Here is a 27,733-nt window from a genome sequence, read left to right on the forward strand (position 1 = left end):
TGAGCAATTTTCTCCTTCGCCTCTTTAGTATCTCTTTTGTTTCCTTGGACGAGGTCTTTCGAAAATTAGATGAATTGATGTTCAGGAATTTTGAGTGTTTCATATGTTGAATTTAGGATAGTTATGTCACCTATGCAATTCTATATGGCCATATTTAGAGGTTCAGGCAAGTTATTTAAGTGTTATCGAGGAATTAATTGCGCGCTATCTAGTCATGGAGTTTATTTTAACCACGAAAACATCAACCATCACAAGTCACAAGGTAAACATTGTGCTATAATTGATTTTTATTTTGATTTCATTCAGTTAAGAATGATATCTGTAATTTTCTTCTTTTCCATAAATACATCCCCCTTCTCTTTTATAGATTTTAAATCAAGGAATTTCGCCTCATTTCCAAGGGAATACAACCCGAAAATGGTGGAAAAGGGAAAATATAACTGGTGGAAAAGTAAAGGATATTTCGTATGCGAATGGAAAGATAGTGAAGCATTTCAATTAATGATGCCACCGCCTAACATTACAGGAACATTGCATCTAGGACATGCTCTTGTTTGTACAGTACAAGATGTTTTAGTCAGATGGTACATCAATTGATTCAGTGACTTGTAAAATGAAACGCCTGTGTACTTTAGTGATTTAGTATCCATTTTCTTTGGTCAGGAAAATGATGAAGCGTAAGACGGTATCTTGGATTCCTGGTATAGACCACGCAGGAATAGCCACGCAAGTCATCGTGGAAAAAAAACTATGGCAGGAAAAGAAACTAACCCGACGCGATATTGGCAGGGAAAGTTTCATTAAGGCTGTGCATGAGTGGAAATTGGATAAAGAAAATATCATTGACCAGCAGCTTGAAAATCTTGGAGTTGCAGTAGACTGGAGGAGGAAATTCTTTACTTTAGATTCAGTTTGTGATTCAACTATTTTTTCTCGATCGATTCCTAAGTTATTGATTGTTGTCGTTATGAAATGATTAATTATATATGGGATTTTTAATTCCAGGAACGGTCGTTGGCTGTAACACAAGCATTCATCAGGCTTTACGAATCGGGAAAAATATATCGTTCAAATACGCTGGTAAACTGGTCTACCACTATACAGTCAGCCATTTCTGATATAGAAGTGGATATGAAAGACATTAATGGTGCCTCAAATTTAGACATTCCTGGTTACAAAAACCCTGTGGAGTTCGGTGTTCTAATAAAATTTGCATGCAAAATACATGGACTGGGTAAGTTCACCTGTATTCATTCTCAATGCATAATTTACGCTTTGTGCAGCTGAAAAGTTCACAAGGTATTGAATATTAAAGAAAAGAGAGAAATGAATTTTCATTATTATTTTGATAACAAATGATTTTTGCCAATGTGAGTAAGCATGTGACCACATTTGTGAGGCTTATTTGAATAGTAAATGCCTGTCAGTAATATTTTTAGAATAATTGGAAAAATGAAAATTTTATTATTGGCTCCAAATGCATACATATCTACTTTATATTTCTCAGTAGTCAGCATTTCATTCCAAACACTTCCGATATTGTGAAACAGCTTCTTAAAACTGTCAGCACAACATTCTGCCACCTTGGGTTTTAACCAGTTTTGCCCTGAGGTTTTCAACTCTTTAATTTACCCAATTGATTGAGACACAATTCAGTTCTTTAGGTGTATTAACATAAGAAATCCACGCTTCATCGCCAGTGATGTATGGGAAAAGCATTCATCTCTCTTACTGAATGGTGAAAAAATCATGTGTAGATGTCATTCTCTGGTTTAAGTGAGCTCTTGCTATATTCTAAACATCATACACACAGGTTACATTACCATAAGTGTCAGTATGATTCTGAGCATCACTGCACCATTGAAACTACTCCTGACTTTTGCATTCACTCGCTTGACAAGAGTATCAGTCAGGACACTGGGCCTCTGTCATTCCTCTGTTCACCATGGACATTTGAATGACCTTTCCTAAACCCATGACACCATTGCCTCACTTATCCACCACTCATTCTGGTAGCCCTATATTTTTCACATGATTGACGGTGAATTTCAGCCCTCTGGCCTTTAGAAATGTGTCCTCTGATCAAACTCCATGAGTGGTGGGATTGGTTATTGTCAAATGCATTATAGCACACCAATGCAAAGGCAAACTACAATGAACTGACAACAATGTAATGGTTTCATACCCACCAGGCTAGTTGAAACTAACATGCAAGCACAATGTAATCAGTTCTGCTAATTGTTATTTATAATTAATCAGCATTTACATTTGAAACACACCTCTTAAATGTTGTCACACCTCATAAACAGCACTCCGTTGGTGCACAAAAAGAGAAAATGAGAGAACTATCTCAAAGTTCCATGTGTTTAGAAACTGCACCTGGACCAAAGTAAAGTCTCATGGAAGAATCATTGTTTCCTTGGGGTTAGAAACAGGAACTGCAAAATATGTTCTTTCAATATAATTTCAGTCTCAGAATCAAAGGAACTAATGATTATGCTTGGTTATGGCACTAAAAGTTAAAATTTTCAGTGCATGAATGGTTTCAGTTATACTGGGGATCCGGATGGTGCCTTGGCTAAGGTATTAGCTTCCCACCTCAAGGGCCTTGGTTCTAATTCCAGTGGTGGTCTGATTTTTCAATGGTATCCATATCTGAGACTGCTCAGGTGAAAGTGGGGAATGGAGAGTCCAGATGGACAGTGTTAGGAAGAGGTACAAGGCAGGGTTATCCATTATCATGGTTCAGAGCAAACAAGTTCAACAATGACACTTAACGAATTATTATGGCCCCACACTATTTAAGTAGATCAGACCACTAAGATAAGTTAGATAGATTCCCATACAGATAAGTGCAAATACTTGTTCTTTCCCCAGACAATCAGGAATCATAATAGTAAGGAACTAAAGTCAGTATAGAAATATTAAAAACATTCGATTTACAATTCAAGACAAGTTTAATGTTGCATAGACATAAGGTATATTCGGAGATGCATGTGTATGTATGTTGATGTTATATGTATTTGCATTTGTATAAGTTAAAAAGGTTTTTGTATAAATATATTCTACATTGTGGGTGTAGATTTGCATGAATTTGGGGGCTTTGCATGTAGTTTAATTTCTTTTACGGGTAGTAACCTAACACCCCCCACCACACGCTCTGGTGGTGGCTTGCAGGATACTATGTAGATGTACATTATCACCGGTTCTGTTCAACTTATATGTGATGGAAATGATTAAACAGGTAGGGGAAGAACTGGAGGTAAGAATGAAAGTTGACGGAAAATTCATAAAATCAGTTAGGTTTGCTCATGAGCAAGCTCTAATTTGTCATTCAGCCAAGGGGTTGCAAGCATTGCTGAGTGAATTGAAAATTCACTGTAAGAGATATGGCATGAGGATCAATGTAAATAAAACAAAGATTAAGTGATTTTCCAGAAAGAGATAGGCTAAGGCTAACATTAAAATAGGAGGGCAAAAAATATAGCAGGTGGAACAGTTTACGTATCTCAGAAGTGTTTTGGACCAAAATGGTCAAAGTAGTACGGACATAAGAAGAAGCACTAGGCAAAGAAGCTTTCACAAGGAGGAGGGAGTTGATGACTGGGACTTTCAGTAAGGATGTCTAGAAAAGACTCATAAAACTTTGATATGAAGCCTAGTTATGTACGGCATGGAAACGTGGTCACTGAAGCAGGACAATAGAAGTAAATTGGAGGCTGTTGGAATGGGGGTGTGAAGAAGAATGGAGAAGGTGAAATGAATGAAAAGGAAAACAAATCAGAAAGTACTTGGCATGGTGGGTAAGGAGAGGGGTTTGTTGGGAGAAATCATGAGGGGGCAGGAAAAGTGGTTAAAAGGCATATTGATCAGCAGTGGGATGTTGAAGACTGTTGTAGAGTGGAGAATGTTAGGTAAACGAGGAATGGCAGAAATATGATAGAGATGTTGGACAGGATGAAGGGAGGAAGGAAATACAGAGAGAAGAAGAGGGACTTGTTGTAGAGTAGGATATTGGGAAAAACAAAATATTTATTTGATAGTTGTGCCCATCCAAAACCTACCTTAACTGGTAGATTACCTAATAATCCCAATATCTCTTTGGGGTGCTTTGTGGAGAGCACTCTTAAGTGAGTAGGCCATCCATCAGGGGCGTTAAATTGTTGACACGTTGATTGTTGGTTTTTTCATTAAGAGTAAGCTAATGCCTATGCCAGGTTTCTGCCCATGCTAAATTACCAACCTATTCCTTCAGGCACAAGTGGCTTCTGCTGCCAGTTGCCTCACCTAATAACTACTTCTACTACTCTTAGTTATGCAACTAAACTGTACCTAACTGTGAGGTTCAGGTTTAAATTTGAAACTCTTATGTTTATGTATTTAAAATTTTTGCACATTTAAGATTAATGCAGTCCCAGAACATTTAGTAGAAATTATTTTTTTCAGTAGCCAAGAATATAATGATTTTCAAGTCTAGCTTTATAGTTGCATTCAATTATAGTAATAGAACTGAAGGTTATTTAATTTTAGCTGTTTTCTTCAAAAACTACGTGCATGTTTATTCAAACCAATAATGAACAAATTAGTGGCTTACTCTGATACCTCTATTTGCTATTAATTTTATTCCAGTGTTTTTTAATTCAAATGTGTATTCGTAATTCCTAAAGAACATTTTTTTATCAAAAAATATAGTGGATGGTAGTTTTTATTTATTTAGTATTGGTTTCATGCTGTCCAATTATGCTTTTGTATCTTGATGTCTTATACTATGGTCATAATGCACCAAAAATACAATTCATGGTAACATAATGAAAGTCCAAAAAGAATTTTTAACTCCAATTACAGTATATTAATAAATAAAAATGATTACTTAAATAAATTATAGTATTGTATGAGTCATAATCTGATTTAATATTTGGTCTAACTAAACAACATATTGCAATTCAAAATGCTATTTGGTGAATGAAAATGATTATAAAATATTTTGAAATGATTAGTAATTTTCTTAATTAAATTATTATTAGGAAGTGGATGACTTAGTTCTTAGTCTCCAGCCTTCAAGAAGGCACAAAGTCATCACCACTAGTACCAAAATGTTATTGAGTTATCTCTCAGTTCAGTAACAGTCCCAGTCAATACAGCACCTTTGAGCTTTTCTCCAATTAATTTCATTCTTTCACACCTGCCTATAATATGTTAGTCTTTTAATATTAAGGATTTCTCAGACAATTGGGCTTTGTCATATTAGTTGAATGGCAACCTCACCAAACAAACAATATTCAGGTTGATTATTATGGTATCACCCATAAAATAAAACTTTAATTTTGCATTAAATTAAATATCTTACCAGATCCTCTGCATTTTGAAGTAAGCAACTCAAGTCTATTCAATTAGAATCACCAAGTGTACCAAAGCTCTTTTTTGCATATTCCAATATGAATGTAAAGAACTTGAAACTACCCAATCAATGCCCGTTCAACCTTTTTTCATTTAGAGCATAATGACAATTATCCAATTTTATTCATTGCAGATGAAGAAATTTTAGTAGCCACCACTCGTTTGGAAACAATGCCTGGGGATGTGGCTATTGCTGTAAACCCAAAAGATGACCGATATTCTCACCTCCATGGGAGAATGGTTGTTCATCCCATAAGAAATACCTTGATCCCAATTGTCTGTGATGATTTTGTGGATCCAAATTTTGGAACAGGTGAAGATTACTTTTTCTATGTTTTACATTATGATTGTTTTAGTCCATAAGATATGGCTATTAAGTTGATGAATTTCTCCAAACTGTTAGCCTGGTGCAAAACGTCATATTTTATAAAACCCATGCCTATTTGTTGATTAGTTACAGCTATTTCAGTCTTTCATTAATAATATTAAGTAAAATATGATCGGTCATTTCTACATAATTTTTATGCATTGCTGACCTTTGTTTTAATGTTTCCATGTCATTTTCAAGACCATTTCTTCTCAATTTTGGCCTTGAATATGGTATGCAAATATTGAACCACTATTGTCAATGAATAAATATCACGTGGAAGATTACCGAATATCTTTCATTTATTGCTAAATAATTCCGCAAAGCACAGAAGTTACTATAAACTATTTCATATGTAGGGCATTACATAAGCAGCAGAATATGATGATTTGATGTTTCAATTAACAGCCATGATATAATTATGAGCAGCCTAGATTGTTTTGACATATATATTTGAATCATAATGCAGTTTAAAGTTCCCTGTTATATTTATAAAAACATTAATGAAACCTCTTTATCTATATTAGGAGCTGTCAAAATCACTCCAGCTCACAACAAGATTGACTGCACTGTAGGAAGGAATCATAGACTAGAAATAGTGCAAGCTATCAATGATGAAGGAAAAATGACAAATTCATGCCCTCAGTTTTGTGTAAGTGTTCAATTATCATTTTTGGTGCATGTATTAAACCTAGAGAAGTAATTTGTTTGGAAAATTGTCGCGTATTTTTATTTATAGCAAAATAATTAACCTTTGCATGAATAGGAGAGAAGTTTAAGTATGCTACTAAGCCATCTTCATAGTGTGCATTTATAAGGAGTTTTTACGAAGATATTTGCAATGAAGAATGGTGGGCTTCAGAAGAAGGGACTATTATAATATGATGAACAGTGAACATAGCAAACACATGGGTACCTAGAATCAAATCTGCATAATCTGACATTTTTCACCATAAATTATATCCAATGTATGTTTATTTAAATGTTCAATGATTAAGTCTATAAATATGTGCGTGCCCACATACATTTTGTTCCATGTGGCACTTCTTCTATTGTTGCTCCTTAATTTTACCTCATGTTTCCATTAACAAAAAGGCCATCAGAGGTATGATGAATATGTCAACACCATCATGTTTGAGAGGAGGTCATTATTCCTCTCAACCTTATTTGAGTGTGAATGGAGATTTTTGTCAGCATTGATGCCTAGCATATTTCTATTCCAAATCATTAAGTAATCACATGTGCTCTGAATTTGATCAAGGGTTTAAAACGATTTGATGCCCGACAAAAAATTATGGAGGAATTGGAGCGTAAGGGATTGCTACGAGGAAAGGAAGATCACGCAATGCAGATTCCTATTTGTAGCCGTTCTGGTGATGTGGTAGAATTGCTCCTGAAACCACAGTGGTATGTAAAGTGGAGACAATTTTGTTTTTTTTGTGAACTTTTCTCAATTTTTATGAGTGCCTGTCTTGCTTATTCTTGAACCTCTTCAGTTAACTTTTCAGAAATGAATTTTTGTGAGACAAAGGAACTTCTGTAATATTAATATCTAATCCTATGAAGGCTGCAGCCAAAAAACATAGCATTTTTACAATGGTGTTCAAAAGATGTTAATAAATCGAGGTGCAGTACCTGTGCTGGAAATCAAAATGGTTTGATGATTTAACTTGGTTTATTTATTATCCCATGAAGGAAATCACCTAATCAAAGATCAATGCGTACATATAAATTCAACTTAATATCCCAGATTTTTGGAGAAACTTAATTTCATATTATGAATGAAAATTGAAAAGCTTTATTTTAATAATTAATTTAAGAATTCTTACAGGGTATTATGCAAAAATGCATGTAGTGAAGAATTCTAAAACTTAAAATACAACCAGGCATCATATCCTTATTCTGCACAGAATATGTACTGATTATGGTAGAAGGTATATATATGGTACTAATTCCAAAATAACTGAACTTATACTCAAACAAAATTGATGTCTAAATTCATAATAAAAAATCCAACAATAAATTGGCGGTGAAAAATATTTTACGTGAAGACATATTTTACATATTTATTTACACACATGACAGACATATTTATGCTGTAGATTACCAAACTCTGACCATGCATCTTTAAAATGTATGAATCTATGCTGCTGTTGATTTTTTAAATATTTATGCAACGTGTTCAAACATGTTATATTAATAGGCTATACCTGATGGACCATTCATTTATAAGGCAAATGTACTAATATTTCACTTTTTTGGGCCTTTCCACTTTTCGGTGGTTACCCTGTATCGCCATCCTCCAGTTGCCTTGGTTATTGCAATCTTCCTCTTTCCAGCCTTGATCCCTGATCATTGAGGCTATTTTCTGCTCTCTATGTTTGTCTCAACCGTCCCAATTTCCTTCTTTCTAGTGCTGACCATTCTAAAAGAGTTCTTGGCCATAATATATAAATTATGCCCAAATCATGCAAATTATTCCTATCTTATTACTCCAATGCATGTCAACTTGCATGTGGAAAGTGAGAGAGTGTTGATTTGCTCCTTGCTTTACCATGATGTCTGTTTTTGTATACTGGCAGGTTTCTAAGCTGTGATGAAATGGCACAGAGTGCTGCAAATATGGTGACGGAGGAGAAATTGAAAATTTACCCACCTTCTTTCAGAAAGATATGGCTTACTTGGCTTCAAAATTCTAGGTAAATTTTTATCAGCTTCGATTACATTCCTTCTGAAGAAGCATTATGTGACCTATATATTCAATGTATCATAAGATATCATGGATTTTGCATTCTTTAAGCTATGGCTGTGCAATTTCATTTCAAACTGTTTATGAGCATTGCCACTCTAAATAAAACTTACTACTAAAAATAAACTATTATTTTTTTCTACCAACAATATTTGCCATCATGAATACTGGTTTTAAAGGACATTTCTGGTGGTTAAATGAGATGTCTGAGTATATGAGATGAATTCAACTTTCACCTTCCATAACAATTACAGCTATGGAACAAAAACTCATGATTTAGCTGGTTGTATTTGTCTGGTAGCTGCCTAAAGCCGAAAATTCATGTGTTAAAATCCCATTTAGGCATGGGCACTGTACATAATCTGATGGTTTGGTCCCTGGGTATCCATGTTTGGCCAAAAGTGATTTATCATCATCCCAGGGTTGCATGTACTGCGAGTATCGCCCAGCTAACATGAAAAGTTTTCATTTTTAATTTAATCTGGTACATTTTGCCTGCCATAATTTTGGTCAATGAGACAGGTCATTGGCATATGTGATCCATCACATCATTAGTTATTCTTCATTGTGCTGAATCTTGTAATTCAATCATTGCTAGATTCTCACACTGTATTTACCTATTCCAAAGTGGTTTTTATATTTTTACAGAGATTGGTGTTTGTCCCGTCAACTCTGGTGGGGTCACCAAATTCCAATGTATAAATGCCAAAAATCTGGAGTACAAGATGCACCATTTTGGATTGCTGCTCAAAACCTAGCTGAAGCAAAGCAGAAAGCATCACAAAAACTTGGAGTCAATGATGACTTTATTGAATGCCAACAAGATGAAGACGTTCTGGACACATGGTTTTCTTCTGCTCTTCTACCATTTTCTTCTCAAGGCTGGCCAAATGCTGTTAGTACTTTCATTGTAGTATTAAAAACAGCAAATAAATAGAGACAGCTCTTGTTGCACAGTTGCATTCTCATATGCAAAATTATTGTAGTCATATCCTCTAATTGTTCAGGAAATTCATCTTTGAATTGAAATGATAGGCTAAAAATTAATTTTAGATAGCTGTTAGTGCCCACAGCAATGCCTCACACATTTTTTCAGTATTTTTACCTGACTTTTTCAAAGCTTAATGTTTGTAAATTTTGGTTAAGTAACTTTCAACAATGGAAGGAATTTTATTTATTTATTCATTTCATCTTGTTATTTTACTTTGATAAAATACAGGATGTCAATCAAAACAAACAAATATTAATATGAGAAATGATTATGATAAAATTAGAGTTTACCTTACCTTGATGAAAAATATTAATTTCAATCATAAAAAACTATTCTTGTTTAAAAACGATTTTATTCTAGATTATATCAAATGCACCACCTTTCTTTGTCTTGTGGAATAATCATGGATACTCTCATTTTTTTAAATTGGCACTTGTTTTCTCAAATATGCATCATATATATACAAACATGTTATAAGTGAGATTTTGATATTTATAAAATGAGGTCTACGTTGTTCTCTTTTGGGTATTTTGGCCACACATCACTCTTTTTTGCAAGATGTAAACTTTGTCAACGCAGTAGCTGACCACAAAAAATAATTCCATGGCACAATAGAGGTTGGAAATAACCAAACTAGGCTTTTTAAAATTTCTTCATCTACAACCTTCGCTAGGTTTGTTAGGGCTTAGGAAATTCTGGAAAGTTTACTATGTAAATGCCTATAATGTCCCATTCAGTTTAAACACTTATCAATTATGAACCCTAGAAAGCTGGTACAATTAATTTTGATCAGAAAATAATCTTTGATATGAGCATTAATTTGAGAGCCTTCTTTTTTGCTTAAGTTGTATGACATTTGTTATTTTCTAATCATAATATAAGCTAATTTTTTATGAACTAAGAGTGCTAGGGCATTATTAACATTATACTTCCGCAATGATTTGTTTTTGTTACTGAGTAATTGGCATCATCTGCATAAAGACTTCTTTCATCGGTCTTTGTGTAAGTTGTTAAATCATTAATATAAATTAAGAACAGTGTGGAGTCTAGTATACCTCCTTGTGGTACACCAATATTTACTGTTTTTTAGTCGATAAGTAACTGGTTTATGTATTTTAGAATTAGGTACCAATAACTTTCACTTTCCACCTTCTCCACAATTTTATTAATGAAACAAACTGAAGCAGATCTGGTACTCTTTCCCTTTTGGAAACCTTATTGTGCTACATTTAGAACTTTAAACTTTTTCAAAAAACCAATCGGTCCTTCTGCCATGAAGTTAGACAACAGCAATATTGGCTGATAATTTCCAATTTGCTCTTTGTCCCCCTTTTTAAACTAACACTAAATTTTATATGTCACAAGAAAACCTCGGAACTCTGTCTTTGCAAAAGACTCATTTATTATTTGAACGAAGGTTTGCAAATTACATTTATACAATTTTTATAACCAAGACTGGATGATTCATGTGAATTTAGGCAGTATCATCAATTCTAGTAGATTGCTTACTTCTGAGATTTTGTGAAACAGCAATTCTTTTTCTGTGAGTGTGAAAAAAGGAATAGAAATTGGCACATGATATTTGGTAATTTGTTTCTTGTTTAGTAGATTTGATTAGAACTTTATGAGGATTCATTTTTCATTAATGCATCCTCTTCATAAATAAATGCCAAACGAAATTACATTTTAGGAGGGTTTCCCATTTCATTTTAACTATAAACAGTGAGGAGGTACTTTGCATTTTAGAAACTCAAAAGCCTGATGCAAATGCCTTATTAGTTGTGTTTTTCAGTGTTTACTATTAATGATTCATGTGAATTGGCAGTATCATCTTGACACCTTTCCTCTGTTAAATTTATTTGGAAATTATAATATATGGTAAACTTTCAATACTTGATTATAATATAAGGGAAATTCAAAATTTCATGTTAAATATTTGAGCTAAACCCCACAGAATTGTTTAGCATTGCTTAGTAACATTCACAATGATATGGAAAGAAAATTTTCAGTAATGTTTTCTTTCAAAATTCTGGAGTAATGTCCTACTGTTCCATATTTAGGAATTACTTTTGATTTTCTAAAAATAATCATCAGTCATGACCATAATTCATCAGTCCGTGTTGAAGTTGTGTCTAATAAACTGCCAAATATTATAATTCCTCTTTATTTTCTTACAGTCAAAGGAACTTGATGCTACATGTCCATTATCAGCCATGGTGACTGGAAATGACATCTTATTTTTTTGGGTCGCTAGAATGGTTATGGTTGGTCAAGAACTCACAGGAAAATTACCCTTTGAGGTCAGTACATTATTATTATATAGGATTATGTGAATCCTGCATATCACTTGGGAAAAATTCATTCTAATTTCTCCGTAGCTTTGACCCCAACATACCAAATCGATGGTATGAGGCCCATCCAGGACCATCGGTGTAATTGTATCATTAATGGTGATAATCGGCTTTAAATCCCTTCTATTGAAAGCATTAAATTGTTTGTATAGTTTTTGGTGTCATGTTGTTCAATTCATTATATCTCTTGTCCAACATTCATCAAATGAGTGAACAAGGCTTCTTGGCTTCAAGCTGCTGCAATCCAGGCCATTTTGATCGCTTCCCCTCTATCAAATCATTCTTTTCTTCTTTTCTTTGAAGGTACACAGGTAAATATCAGTCACATATGGTACCAGTGTCAATTCTTGCTAAAAAAATCACCACTAGGAGACTTATTTGTACCAACCCATCTTAAGAGTCTCATCTAAACATTTTCTTATTCATTTCCATGAGGCAATTTAAAAATAAACTTTAATTTAGTTCTCTTCAGGAGAGGTTACTTTAATTTGTATGGTATGAATATGATTTGGAGTGCTATAGTGGTGAATAAAAAATGTTACCATGAGAATTCATGTTCAATCAATTTTGAAGAAAATGCATACATATTAATCAGGTCATATTATTACAAGGGGATTTAGTGTAGCCATATATCATCAGTCTAAATCAGAATAACTTTTGTCCATTAAATAGAGACCATTGATGGTTTGTTTTTGATGCCATGATATGAAGTGCAATAGGAATTAAATAATAGAATGCCCAGTGGAATTTAGAAATTGGCTTTCATTCAGCCACATAAATGTATTATGGATTACGATATGGTTGCAGTGACTGTAAATGATTCTAAGGTCAGTCATTTGAGTTTCAACTATTGAATCATGGATAAAGGTATTTCATTCATGCATTGGTACTTTCCCTTCCTCTCCTTTGTCTAATGCTTGCCTATTGTCTTCCAGTCAACCCACTTTATTTTTTCACTTTGTTCACCATGCCCATTCCTCAAAACCCTGCACTAATATTGTGTTTATGTCTTTATTTAAAGTCTTTGTCATCAAATATAATGGAAGTGCTTATTTCAGTCACAAAAATCTTCTTTGAATGTCTTTATAATTTGTCCATTTGTGTCCAAAATATTCTACGTTATCTGATTTATCTCACTATATAATTCCCTAAGTTTCCATGTCTTACAGTCACAATCCAGTTATGGATGTTAGAAATCATTATGAGTAACAATATTTTGCCGATGTGAAGGAATTGCTCTGAATGAAACTTCTTCTCATCATCACTGTTTTTAATGTGGAATTAATTAATTTAGTTTTATTATTTTTAATTCTTTTCAGCTACAGTCTGATCTGAGTGTAAAATGAGATGTTTCCTCATTAAGAAAGGTCAAAAATCCTCAAACATGATAGCATCAAGTCCTAAGAAATACATGAAATCAAAACCTGATTGTTACATCACATTCATATGGCATCCAGGTCACATTTTCTCTTCTTCGGTTATCTGGAAGATGAATTTAGTGACGTGAAATGATGTTTTCAACCTAAACCTAAAGTTATATTTACCATTGTCTTAGATTTCACCATTATTCTGTTCTATCAGTAGTAGAGCAAGTATCAAATAGAGATTGGAACCGAGAATCAATTTTCCAGAATGGACAGGGGGCCCTGTCCAATCCTTCTAAAATATCATAAATATTGTTTTTCACCATAACAGATACATATTGCTCCATTAAAAGAAAGTTAATGAAAAAATTTTGGTCTTATAAAAACCTCGTAGATTTAAGAAGTTGCTGCATATTGTAAATGTAATTTTAAGTCTTTGTTTATCAGCTGTTGGCAAACTGTTAACATGTTTTATATTTTATTTCATGCCCATGGTAAGTGTGGCCATTCAAGTTTCTAATTTATCTGGAAAGAAAACCTCTATCATTCATTGTAGTATTGTATTCCGAGGATAATATACAATTCTTAGTTAAGAATTGTATATTATCCTAGGAATATATATACTTATATATAAGAAATTGAAACCACCAAATTACTTTCATTTAAATCTTAAATTCTGTCTAATATAATTTATAAATTTTGTTTTAGGGCATATGTGTTGTATTTAACTTTATTTATGTTATACTTTCAGAGTATATATCTTACTGGGTTAATATGTGATGCTCAGGGAAGAAAAATGTCCAAAAGCTTAGGAAATGTTGTCCATCCTGAAGATATTATAAATGGTGTATCTTTGGAGGTAGAGTATTCATCAATTCTTGCCTATCAAGCTGTATAAATAAATGAAAGGACTAACTTTGTAGTTCCACACGAAAGCTGTGTTGTGGTTAATCACATTAAAGGCAATATAATTCTGAGATACAGTTCTCTAATCGCTTTCTGTTATGTAAGTTACCTTCTTGTAGTGTTAAATGTTCCCGAACCACTTTTTAACAACTTCTCATTTTATTTCATTTGCAGGGGCTTCACAGTCAGACTCACGCTAGTTTTAAATCTGGCTATTTGTCGTCCTCAGAATTTCAAAAGTCAATCAAAGGGCAAAAAATATTATTTCCAAATGGTATCCCAGAGTGTGGTGTTGATGCTCTTAGATTTACATTATGCTCCCATAATGTAATGAGTAAGTATCAAGAGGTGGAAAAAGCCATCTGCATATAAGTTGTGTTCTTTTAATTAGATTGAATATATTTTTGGCCCCCTGTCATGGACTACAACCTTGACTTGGTGGATGGGCTTCTGTGTTCCAATGACCCCTTGAGCTGTCCTGGCGGCAGCAATGATAATTGCTCCTGGTAGGATCACCCATGGATAGGATAGAGGATAGGTCGAAGGTTGCCCTGCAAAAGGTAGTCCATGCCTCAGTGAGGTGGCTACAAAGGCATCTGACCCCAGTGGGGGGACCATTGAGTGATGGTGTCACCTTAAAAGCACTGTTGATGAAGGCAACAAGAAACCACCTCAGTTATTATTCTCAAGATTTATATGATAAATAGAATAGAGAATATGAGTCCTGGCGAGTACGGGATTCGGCGCAATCAGCCATGTGTCATTCCCGGCAGTGGGAGAGGTAAGGCTACCGCAGTCTTCATCTAACAAAACCCTTTGCAAAGGAAAACCGACGGTAGCAGGAATTAACATGCAGAAGAAGAAGAAGGAATTAGTTAGAATGGGTACTTGTTAGTACCCATTAGTAGTAGTTAGAATGTTAGGACAATGTTGAAGAGAGAGGAAAATTAGAGGATATAAAGCCCAAGATGGGAAGAGGAAATATAGATATCTTAGATTTATGCAAGGTGAGATGGAAGGATAGCAGGGATTACTGGAGTGATAAGCTGGTGAATAAGTTAGAAATTAAAACTTCAATTCATGGATTTCGGCCATTGCAATAACAGATTTGTGAGCTGGTGCATTGTCTTGATGAAACAGCACTTTCTTCTTAGCCAAATGGGGTCACTTTTGCTTGATTTCTTCGCTCAAATGTTGCAATAAGTTCGCATAATACTCACCATCGATAGTTTTTCCTTTTTCAAGATGGTCAATGAAAATTATCGCACACGCATCCCAAAAAACTGACGCCATGACCTTGCCTACAGATGAAATGGTCTTCGCTTTCTTTGGAGCTGGTTCTCCCTTCTGAATCCACTGTTTCGATTGCTCTTTTGTCTCGGGTGTGAAGTAATGGGCCCATGTTTCATCCATGATTATGAACCGGCATAAAAATTCTGCTTTGCTGCTGTGAAACTTTGCTGAACACTTCATTTAAACATCTTCACAACACTAGTTTTGCTCAAGTGTGAGCAAATGCAGCATCCATCTTGCACACAACTTTCGCATGTCTAAATTTTCAGTTAATATGTGATGTATCACACTTTTTGAAATACCTACTATGTCTGCTAGCTCATGCACTTTCAGTCGACGATCGTCCAGCATCACTTTGTGGATTTTCTTCACCTTTTTTTGGGTCGTCACGTAATTTGGCCAACCAATGCGATGCTCATTTTGACAGCTCGTACGGCCTCATTGAAACTCTGCTACCCAATATTTTACTGTTGTTAACAAAGGAGCAGACTCACCCATAGTAGAATCCAGTTCAGCTTTCATATTGGTTGGGCTGAGGTCTTTCAAATAAAAGTATTGTATCGCATAATGATGGCCAATTTTCTCCATTTTCACAAATTCACTGGAAACAATTCACTGTTGATAGCTGCCAAACAAATACTAAACAACGTGGAATCTGCAAACTTGAAACATATGCTTTATAGATTGTGTGCTTTCTAATAGAGTGATATTTTTTAAACAACTACTGCCATCTCTAGGTCAGGCCAGGTACCTATGGGACCACCCTCGTACATGCTACCAAGCAATCATAAGGAAAAAGAAGTCAATAGGATATATGATCAGTTGGAGGACGTAATCATGTGTTTTTCTGCTGGAAAATATTTGATTGGGGATTGGAATGCCACAGTAGGCAAAGGAAGAGATGGTGATGAGGTGGGGGACTACAGTTTAGGCATAAGGAATGACCGCAGGGAGAAAGCAATTGAATTCTGCTGGAGGCAGGGGTTAGTCATCACCAATACTTGATTTAGACACCACAAAAGACGCAGGTATACATGGAAAATTCCAGGTGACTCAGAAAGGTATCAGGAAGATTATATTATGGTTAGGCACTGGTTTAGGAATAGTGTGATCAACTCACATAGCTTCCCGGGAGTAGATGTGGACTCTGATCACAATTTAGTCATTATGAAGTGTCCAAGAAGTTCTCTCGGGTTTCCCACCGGGTCAGGTTGCAGTACACCGACGTTTCGAAGGCTGACTCTGCCATCGTCTTCAGGGTGAAGTGAACCACTTCACCCTGAAGACGAAAACGTCGGTGTACTGCAACCTGACCCGGTGGGAAACCCGAGAGAACTTCTTGAATACCATACGCCGGGAAAACCTGAGATCCTTCATTATGAAGTGTCCATTTCAAAAGGATTAAGTTAGGGCGGCGGGTAAGCAAATGGAATGTGGAAGCATTAACTGGATTGACAAGGAAGGTGTATCAGCAGGCTGTAGAGAAAATCATGTATGATGGTGAAGAGCTGAGTACTATCAAAGCAAATGGTAATCAAGAAAGGGATATCGAAAGCCACAAAATAAACTATACAAACCATTAATGGGAAAAGGACAAGGAAACCATGGATCAAGGATGAGATGATTAGAAAGATAGATGAGGAAAGAAAATGTAAACACAAAGTTGAGCAAAAAGAAGCGCAAAGAGTTAAATAATAAATTGATACAGGCAACAAATGAAGCAAAAGAAGCATGGTGAAAGATGCAGTGCAAGAATATCAAAAGTTTGCAGAGGAAGGGTGAAATTGATGCGCTATACAAGAAGTTTAAAACACTATCGGGAGTTAAAAAGGGAAGATCTGTGTTAACAGTTAGGGATAAGTCGGGTGAGATAATCGTTTAAATAGAAAATATCAAAGACAGATGTAAGGAATATATTGGAGAACTGTATGGTAAAAAACTTAGGCCAGCAAGTATAGACATAGAAAGAGAACATGACGTGGATGAAGATAGCCGAGGTCCAGGCATACTCAACGATGAGATAGAAAGGGCATAAAGGGAGATGAAATCAAATAAGGCCATGGTGGTAGGCAACATTTGCCACTGCTTAAAGGTTAAGGAAAATGTGGCAGGTAAAGTCTATATGGACTGATTTGTGGTATCTATGAGAGAGGAATGTGGCTGGAAAACTTTGTGAGATCAGTGTTAGTTCCTATTCAAAAAAAGGTAAATGCTACATCATGTGAGGACTACAAAACAATAAGTTTGATTTTGCATGCAGTTAAAATGGTTCCGAGGATGATCAACAAGGGAATGGGGAGCAGGGTAAATGATTACTTAGGTGATGATCAGTTTGGGTTCAGGAAGGGGAGAGGCACATGTGATGTCATTGCAGTAATGAAGTCAGTGACAGAGAGGAACATAGAATACAATCAGGATTTATTTGTATGTTTAGTGGATTTTGATTAGTGGTTTGGTAAGATTTTTTGGTGAATTGAAAAAAAAACCATTACATATGAAACTCTTATTCTTTAGACTGTGTAGTTGATGCTGATGATGGGTCATTTGTTTAAAATTAAGCTTTAATTTTAAATGTGTGACTAAGATATATTTAAGTGACTATGTATAAAATATTATTAATTCAATACTTAAAACTATACATGCGTCATAAATGAGCTATCTAATTGTGAAATATTTATTTCAGGTCATTTCATCAACTTTGATGTAAATGAGTGCCACACAAACAGACATTTTTGTAATAAAATTTGGCAAGCTACCAAATATGTGGTGCTTTGCCATGAAAAATTTCTCCCAACTCTTCCGTTTATGTTTAACAGTGAAAGTTTTTCTGTTGATGGATTGGGCCTTATGGAGCAATGGATCCTAAGCCGATTTCATCATGCTTTAAGTGATATTGTGAGAGGGCTTGAGACTGTCAACCTTCATTTATGCACTGCTGCCATCAAGAATTTTATCCATTATGAATTCTGTGATGTATATTTGGTAAGTTCTCAAGATTTTAGATTTGAAATGCTCATTTAGGAGACATCCATTTTATTGCATGCATATGCAAGAGGAAGGGTATGATCAGATTAGTAAAGGAATGAGCATTGAATAAAGAAGAATGAATAATGGGGAGATATTTATCATCAGTCCCTCCTTTTAGCTCATTCACAAACAGGAAATGGATAGAGGAGTCTCAGGAATATTACTAGTGAGAATGTTAGTACTTGGCTGTCTAAAAAAAATCAGATTTGTGTATGATAAACTTCTACTAAACATCTACCTCTTTACCACAAAACCACCTTATGATGTATGGCAGGAAGTGTAAGAATAAGTGGATTTCAGCATTTAACTTGCTCTCTCACAGGTTGGCTTTTGTTGTCATGAGACATTATTTGCACCCAAGGACATATCATCAGGAATACTGATGCAAAACTGAAGATTTTATTTTTTTTAGTACCCTGCAAGCCACCGCTAGGTTGTGGTAAGGGGTTATTACACACCAGACTACCCTTGACTCAAAATATCTTTCCCGCCCTGCGCAGCTGGACAAATGTTATTTTATTCTGTTTCCTTATTGTTTGTGAGAAAAATTACTTCTTAAATCTATCTATTCTACTATCTATCTCTCAAATTTTATTGGCGTGATCTATCCTACTGTGGTATGATAGAGCTAATAACACATTTTCAACATCATTGGTAAAGAGACATCCGTCTGAATTAGGCAAGAGATTTAATCTGTAATTTAACCTTTGCTCTGTGACTGATTCACAGCCTAGCTACTCTAATGTTTTGGATATGCTATAAGTTTATCATAACAACGTTTTACAAATCAAGCTCCTCTATGCTACATGCAATCCAATTCGGCAATCAGTCAAACTTCTGAGGATCCCATATATTAGTAGCATATTCTATGAGGTCTAAACAGCAAAAGATAGCATTTCTCTTAGACCTTTTCATCGCATTTCCCCAACACACTTCTAATAGATCCTTATTTTTTGTAAGCTTTCCCACTTATTCCCCACATGTTTCACCCAGGAGAGGTGATGAGTGAGGGTAACACCTTAGTGTTTAATCAATTCTACACTTTCTATTTTGGTGTTCCTGATGCAGTAGGTGCTCGGGAGAGAATTGCTCTTTTTCCAAAAATTCATCACAATGCCGTTTTTTAAGTTTAATTCTAATTGCAATGTGTCACACCAGCATTTTATAGCCATTCGGTCATCTTCTAAAGCTGCTTTGTCCTCAGGATTATGGATACACCAGTAAACCACTGCATCGTCGACAAATAAACATATCTTACTATTAACACTGGAGTTAATGTTGTTAGCATGAATAAGGAATTAAAGGAGTCTGATAACACTTTCCTGGGAACACCAGAAGTGACTTCCATTGCATTTGAACAAACACTATCTAAGACTACTCTTCGTACCCGGCCAAAAGTCTTGATCCAGCCCAGGATATTTTTATCTTTGCCCTATGCCTGTAGCTTTGTGAGGAGTTTACTATGAGGTACTTAGTCAAAAATCTTTTTCAAAACTAGAAAAACCATATCCACTGAAACATTACCCTCTCTTCCGAGCTAAGGATATTATGAACAAAAAGTGCAAATTGTGTCTCACAGAATTTACCCTTTCAGAAATCATTCTGGTTATTCATGGACATCTCCTGATTATCGAAGTTCTGAGCAATCAGAGATCATAATAGTAGGAAACCGTAGGCACTTTAGAAATGTTAAAAACATTGAATTTACAAGTTGTAACAAAATCAGACGTTGCAAGGATATTAGGTATAATTGTAGGTGTGTGTGTTGGTTGGTGGTTTGAGTGTTTGCATGTGTGTGGGGTGTGTGTGTTCTTGTATGAGTATATGCCTTGTTTTGTTTGCAGATGGTGTGAATTTGTGGCTATTGCATGCGGTTCTTTTTTATTTCTTAATTATGGGTTGTGTCCTAACACCCCCTGGCACACGCCCTTGCGGCGGTTTGCGGGGTATTTAGTAGATGTAGATGAAGTATCTCACCATCAAACTAGCAGTTATATGTACCATGACCTTGTATGATATGGATGTGAGGAAAATAGGTCTGTAATTGCTCAGTTCCTCCTTGTCTCCATTTTTAAATATGGAAGTTACATTAGCCAATTTCCAATGACTGGGAACCTTGCAATCTACTAGCAATTTCTTAAATATTATTTCTAGATACAGTGCGATTTCCAAAGCTAGTTCCTTATATATTTCTACGTATGGTGCCTCGTGGAAAAAATACGCATGTTTTTGCCAGACTCACCTGGATACGCTGTGGGAATTTCTAAGCTTGACTACTGAATCAATGTGCCTTAGGAAAATCAATTGAATGGCAAAATTTTTCAGATGTAAAAGTTAATATTAATTAAGGAGGATTTATTTTTGAACAAAATAGGGTGATAATTGAGGATAAAGGAATTTTAACAATGGAATCATTTTTATCTTTTTATTTAAGAGATTCTATATGTTAAAGTAGCTAATAGAAAGGCCTATAATTTAATATTTTCATATTGACTTTGTTTATGTAAGTACCTAATTGTTCAAGGTCAATGAGTTGAATTAGACACAAGTCTAATATAGAGGTCTGAGTCGAGAACTACAGGGCCCGTACAATAAGTAACGGAACTGGTTCCAAATATCAAAATTTATTGCAATTATCATTACAATTACTTAATAATCTTCAAAATGCATTCCTACTGCATCAATACACTTAGTTCGGTGTGTCTGCCACTCGTCAAAAGCCCGCTGGAGGTCGGTTTCCAGAATACTGTTGAGAGCCTTTGTCGTCGCCGCTTGAACGGCCTCAATGGAGTCGAACTGATATCCTTTGAGCTCCTTTTTAGCTGTCCTTTCAGATAATAACGTTGTCGAGAAAATCTTTATCTTCCCGGATGCAGTCCAAAATTTCTTGCGAAATTTCCACCCGCGACAGTTTTTGTTCTTCGCTCAAGACTTTCGGCACCAGCTTCGCTTACACTTTCCTCATGGCAAGATCCTCTGTTTCAATGGTGTGGATGGTACCGACTGAAAGGCTGGTCTCCTCACTGATAAGGGCGATGGTTAAATGCCGGTCAGAGACCAAAACGTTTTTCACTTTGGCCACCTGAGCATGCCCGACGGTCTTCGACGAGCTCCCGGCCTTCCTTAAACATTTTATGCCTCTCAAAAACTATTGTGCAGCTTAAGGCATCATCCCCATTAGCCTGTTTAATGAGTTCAAATGTCTTCAATAGGGATTTCCCGAGTTTAACGCAAAACTTAACAGCGTAATATTGCTAGACAGTGCGCTCCTTGCTGGCGCGACAACACCACAAACAATCACACATTACAAAAGTCCACCTCCTGTCTCAACGCATGGCCGGAGGCGACTGAACTAAAGTGCACCTGAGTGGTGGGGGATCCCTCTACTGAGCCGACCAGTCAGACCCCCATCCACGGCTCCGTTGAGGCTACAGCAAACCAGTCATGATACTTATTGTACGGACCCTGTACTTATCCTAAAAGTTAATTCACTTTTTAAATATGAGTTGGGTAAGCATAGGAGTTTAAATAATCCATTCAAATCAGCATTCATATTTGTGTATCATATTATTTTATGTAATTATTTACATTTTGAAACCTTTTTCAAATGTTTAACTTTACATTCAGGAAACTACCAAAGGCCTTTTCAGGGATTTCAAAGAAAAAGAAAATCATTCTGAAACCAAAAGAGATGCAATGGACGCAGTATTGAAAACTTTAAGGTTTTGCCTGGCTTCATCTATTCAATCATTTGCACCATTTATGCCATTCATTGCTGAAGAACTTTACCAGCAACTCACTGCATTGAGTTCACCAACTCAAGAAGTTCCAGAAAGCATTTTCTTGACAGAATTCCCAAAAATAGAAAAGGTAAGCTTTGTAAAAACATCTCATTGAACATATTTATTGTTTGTGTAAAAATTAGTAAGCGACTAAATATATTTATTTAATCATGTCAATCAAAGAATTTGATAGGAATAAGCAAATGAACACTGCTCCATCGGACAAAATTAGAAGTGGGGATTCAAATCAAAATTGTAATGGAATAATGTGAATTTCATTTTCTTTGGTACCTTGCATATAATCATTTATCATGATGCCATGATATGTCAGTCAGCAAATATCTAAGAACAACATTTGTTACACCATTTCTAAATGTTGTCATTTGGTAAACATTACAGTTTCAGGCTTAACTTTATGGAATCCTTCCTGATTTGGGTAGAACTTAACTTTGTGAAATTCCTTTATGATTTCATGATGTAGGTAGAAAAAGAATCTTTTCACTTCCACGTAAAGATTTAATACTAAACACGACCATGGTTTTGATGCTGCGCATTATCATCATATCGTATGAAGTATTAAATCTTTATGTAGAAGTGCAAAGTTTCTTTTCCTACCCTCGTCATTCGGTAATATTGTTTTTCTCTTTTTTTAATTAAAAAGTATGATTTTGAGAGAAACAATTGAATCCACACCATCATTGTTTGATTGAAGATGTTAAAATAATATAACTATCGCAAAATGGTAGTTTTACTTGAATAAATTGAACATATTAAATATGTTCTCCTATAGAATGTACACAGTTTAATTAACTATTGCATTTTTGAGGCTTAAATTGAATAAGGTTTGAAGGACTAATTTTTTTTCCTTGCTAAAACATTCATTAAACTTTTTGCTGACCATCCTGCTAGATATGGCTATGTAAAATTTGATCTTATCTCAATATGACTCAAAGTCTCTGAAATTTTCATGATATCTCCTTGTCTTAGAAAAATGCTTGAAAATTCCCAGTCTTCCTGGTTTCTAGCCCTAAGCACCCTTTTGGTTTAAAGGAATTCATTATTAGTTTATATTCATTTATTGAAAACTGGGTTGCATTTATAATTGAATTGCAATTCAAATTGAATCGCATTCATGCCAAACAATAATAAGATGGGTCAGGAGGAGAAGGGTCCAAATATTCATTTTCTGAGTTGATTCATTCCATTATTCCATTTTTGTAAGTTATTGATATTTCAGAAATAAAATGCAGCTTCGGCTTCCATTAAAGAAATTCTTCATTATTCACCATATGGTGTATATTGCTTGTTGAGTGATGAAGGAGACAGTAATCTGATTCTGATGTGATATGTATGGATCACAAATGTGTTTTATTTGTTTAATATCCTCCATTTTTAGTGGAAAGTATTACAGAACAAACAGTTGGAAGAAAATGTAAAATTAATTATGGAAATAGTGTTGGCCCTGCGCAGGTTGCAAGCAGAAAATGGACTTAAGAAGAAAGATGCCCGCAGTTGTAAGTAATAGGTTGGAGTTTTATATTCATGTTGGTTTACTATGGTTCTTTGATATGTAGTGGAGGAAAGTATTAGGAACCCTTCATTTTATTTTGTCCAAAAGTTTTTTCATCTAGTGGTAATAAAAAACGTAAACGTTTTGTTATAATTATAAAAGTGAAATAGTTTTGTTCATTCTATAACCTGATGTATATTTCTTCTGAAATGTAATTTGTATTTCATCTGTAAATACTTGTGTATTCATATGTGTACAAATTTTTTCATATGTATTTTTACCTATTTTGAAACCTATGGGCAGAGTAAATGGCAGTGATACTTTATTCTCAAGTGTTTTTCAGCTCTTAGCATTTAAATAATGCCCTCGCTATTGATGTGTCTAAACTATTTTAATATATGTCTAAACTACTGATTCAGTTGTTAATGTTTTTTTAATCACTTTCTTTAAAAATTACAAAGGTCATGTGCAGTTTACTTCTGCCCAAGATGTGGAGAATATGAAACCTTTAATGAAACAGGTACAGTCCCTGACGAATTGCACTGATGTATCCTTTGGATTGGATGGAGGAAATTCATCAAGAAGAGTCTCTGCAGAATTAGGAAATTGTATTGTGTACTTAAGTTTTCCTGAAGTAAGTACCGAAATTAAATGTTTATAATTAATTCCTACTTGAAATCAATCCTAGGGGACTTACTTATGGCAGCTTACGTTTTATGCACATAGTGCTAAATTCCAGATAGTTTTACTCTAATTCAGCTGCATTATTTTAGTTATTTTTTCTGTGCTGCTTGGATTCTTTAAAAGAAGAAAAGCTATAATTTACTGATATTTTCCCTGAAGGAGGATATTTTCCCTTTCTGCTAATAATGATTAGGAGCAGGGGCATGTAGTCTTAGTCTATATAGTTTATTAGTTTCTTAGATTAAATTATATTATATTTTGGAAATTCTTTATATTATGATTAGCATAATAGCACATAAATGCAATTCCCAAAAGCTCATAATCCAGTTATCCATTCATTTCCAGAAATAAATGAATATTAATGAGTTATTTTGCCAGTTATCTACTATGATGCTCTTATTCATTATTTTTTCATCTGAATTGTTTATATATCTGTATGAGAATCATTCGATAAAAATTATCATAATTTTTATTTGTATAATTTATTGGTCAAAATTTATATCTGTTATATTGTTATTTAAATGTATATTTGTGGTAAAAGGTTATTTTATTTGACTCCAATATTGTAGCAGCCATTACAAGTTGAAAAATGTTCAGTTCACATACACCAGCTTCTAGTGATGAAAAATACCTTCCACAAAGGTGCTTTTCTTCATTAAGTAACAAGAAAAAGTCATGTGAGGTTAGGTCTGGAATATTAAGTGGATGGGGAACACACTTCACATAGATTTTTGCTTGATAATCATGATTTCATGGCAGCTCTCATGGAACCCACCATGCACAAATGCATCTTATGCAATTTTCCTATTACCAACATCTAGGTGGTACTCAATGAAAATTTCAATATTTCTGACAGTGCTCTTAACATTATTTAATGATCTTCTCTCACAATGGCTGCAGCAGTGTTAATATATACTTCTGTAAAGGCAGTGACTTGAGCTTTTAGTCCACCTTCCTTTAATATTGGTTGTCTTTCCTCTTTATATATTTTAAACCATCTTTTAGCTGTGCTATTGGGAAGAGCAGAACTTGGAATAGCTGCTGCTGATCTGGAATACTAGAGTCAAATTAAGGAAACTTCTACCAAATATGCATTGAGATAACAAGTAACATGAAATGAAATTTTTACATAATAAATTATGAAAATAAAAAAATTATTGATCTTTTTATTGAACAGATCCTGTTCATGTTTATCAGAGGTATCATGTCCACTCCTCATTGGTGGTAAATTCTTGCTTCAAAGCTCTTTTTTAATATTTGTTCAATGATTTCTTAAAAACATTGAGTTTTCATGTACATGATAAACCTGCGTAGTTATTCTAAATGTTTCTACCTCATTAGTTCAGGTTTTCATGAAAGAGTGTCTAGCAATTAGGAAATTCAGAAAATTGTTAGAGTTATAAGGGTTTTGAGAGGGTATATGAATAAATATGATAGCGTAATTTTTCTATGATAAAAGATTAAACCAATCTATAAACTGAGAATTGAATTAAGTGCTATGGGAAATATCCCAGGAAATGGCTTTACATATCCTGTCCTTAACATTCATACTGTCATCGTCAGTTGTAATTTCTTTCATTGTTTAGGTTACCTAGTACAGTTGGTTCTACAATCAACTATATTGGTTGATTCTGGTATATAATCATATGCTGGATGTTACCTTTTAGCTAACAGTTTAATTATTTTTCTGTGATATGTCTACCTTCCAGACTTTCATCCAACCCAGAACATTACTAATAGACAATAAAGCTGAAAAAGAAGAGAAATTAAACAAGCAACTTCAGAAATTGCTCAAAATGATGGAATCATCAAGTTACAAAACACAAGTTCCAGCACACATTCAAAAATCTCATGAGGAAAAGGTAATTATTATACAAAGTATTTATATGGCCTTCATATAAAATTTCATTATTGAATCAATGTCGCACAATTTACAATGTTGGTCTGGTCGATCACAAAATTTCTATTTTATAATTCAGGCAAACTTGTTTTTAGCATTGTAAGTACATACTCTGATAGTGGAAATACTCCATTAAGTATGAAATAACCTTGCCTTTTTGGAAATTCATTTCAATGTTAATTAAGGTAGAGAAAGCACTATGCATGAAGATTTGGTGATCCCTGTTTTTACCTTTCGAACATCCAGGATTATACATAAATGTAGAGGCTAAGACAAAAAGTTATACCATCAAAGCAAAAGTACTTTGGTATAAATCAAATAATACAATACTATATATTACTCTTTAGAAGTGATATCTTTCAGGGTCCGGTATGTGTCCAAGGGTTTCTGGAAATAGGAATTTCTGTATTTCCTATGATCTACTCGCTTCACATGATAGATTACATTTTTCTGCACCCCTATTTTTATTTCTTTTTAAAAACACTAAAGATTCATTATGAATAAAGTCATTCTCCTGCAGCAGTGAAGAACATTTTACCCATAATCAGGTCAATTTTATTGTTTACCTTGAGTTTTTACTCATTATTTCCATTGTATATTATCCTATATATATATATATATATATATATATATATATATATATATATATATATATATATATATATATATATATATATATGTATGTATGTATGTATGTATATATACATATATATATATATATATATACATATATATATATATATATATATATAGACACACACACATATATACATATATATAATACACACACATATATACATATATATAATACACACACACACACATATATATATATATATATATATATATATATATATATATATATATATATATATATATATATGGATCATATTAAAAAGTCATTATCTAAAACCTGTCAGTCTCATGTCTCAAGCATTGATGTTGTCAAAATCAAATCTTTGGGTATTGTATAATTTTGCAGCATTATTATGTTAAGTAGCTGGCTGTGTTAACTTACAATGATATTAATATGTGGCACTTGCCTTTACAGATCATAAGACTTCAGGACAAGATCAAGAAACTCAAGGCAGTATAGAAAATGGATACATATTGTTTTTCATTGCCATTCATGGTATCTCATCAAGCAAATTCTTTCTAGTCTGCAGTTGTTCTAAAACATGAGTCGAAATATATGCTAAGATTTGTATATAATGTAATTTATAAATAAAATTTTTATGTTTTTATCATAACAGACAAAAGTTTCTTTCACATGCTTTCAATCATTAAGTATTTGTGCATATCATGGAATGAAATGTAAAAATTTATGAACAAATAGCATTGGAAAATCCTTGAGAGTGGCTGGCATCAAATCATGAAGTGATTTAATTCTCATTTATTACTGGATAATACAT

General features: G+C 34.2%; 1 protein-coding gene across 1 annotated transcript; it reads left to right on the top strand.

Moving 5' to 3' along the window:
• Nucleotides 1-65: 65 nt before the first annotated feature.
• Nucleotides 66-27,515, top strand: LOC139697502 (valine--tRNA ligase-like). Its single transcript, XM_071596232.1, has 18 exons — nucleotides 66-262; nucleotides 368-584; nucleotides 664-910; nucleotides 1,006-1,234; nucleotides 5,531-5,710; nucleotides 6,292-6,416; nucleotides 7,026-7,171; nucleotides 8,347-8,463; nucleotides 9,162-9,408; nucleotides 11,682-11,804; nucleotides 13,971-14,078; nucleotides 14,300-14,459; nucleotides 18,102-18,400; nucleotides 22,073-22,315; nucleotides 23,624-23,741; nucleotides 24,199-24,371; nucleotides 26,131-26,283; nucleotides 27,373-27,515. The coding sequence occupies exons 1-18, from the start codon at nucleotides 124-126 to the stop codon at nucleotides 27,415-27,417; spliced, it is 3,069 nt and encodes a 1,022-aa protein (XP_071452333.1). The 5' UTR covers nucleotides 66-123; the 3' UTR covers nucleotides 27,418-27,515.
• Nucleotides 27,516-27,733: the final 218 nt, after the last annotated feature.

Source organism: Hetaerina americana, unplaced genomic scaffold (assembly GCF_022747635.1).
Source record: "Hetaerina americana unplaced genomic scaffold, ioHetAmer1.1.p SCAF_79, whole genome shotgun sequence".
In the NCBI taxonomy this organism is placed as follows: Eukaryota; Metazoa; Arthropoda; class Insecta; order Odonata; family Calopterygidae; genus Hetaerina; species Hetaerina americana.

Excerpts from the sequence above, each read along its gene's own strand:
- LOC139697502 (XM_071596232.1), top strand. The coding sequence starts at position 124 with ATGTCACCTATGCAATTCTATATGGCCATATTTAGAGGTTCAGGCAAG. Across the intron at positions 585-663 it reads CAAGATGTTTTAGTCAGATG|GAAAATGATGAAGCGTAAGA; the intron begins GTACATCAATTG and ends TTCTTTGGTCAG. Across the intron at positions 14,079-14,299 it reads TAAATGGTGTATCTTTGGAG|GGGCTTCACAGTCAGACTCA; the intron begins GTAGAGTATTCA and ends TTTCATTTGCAG.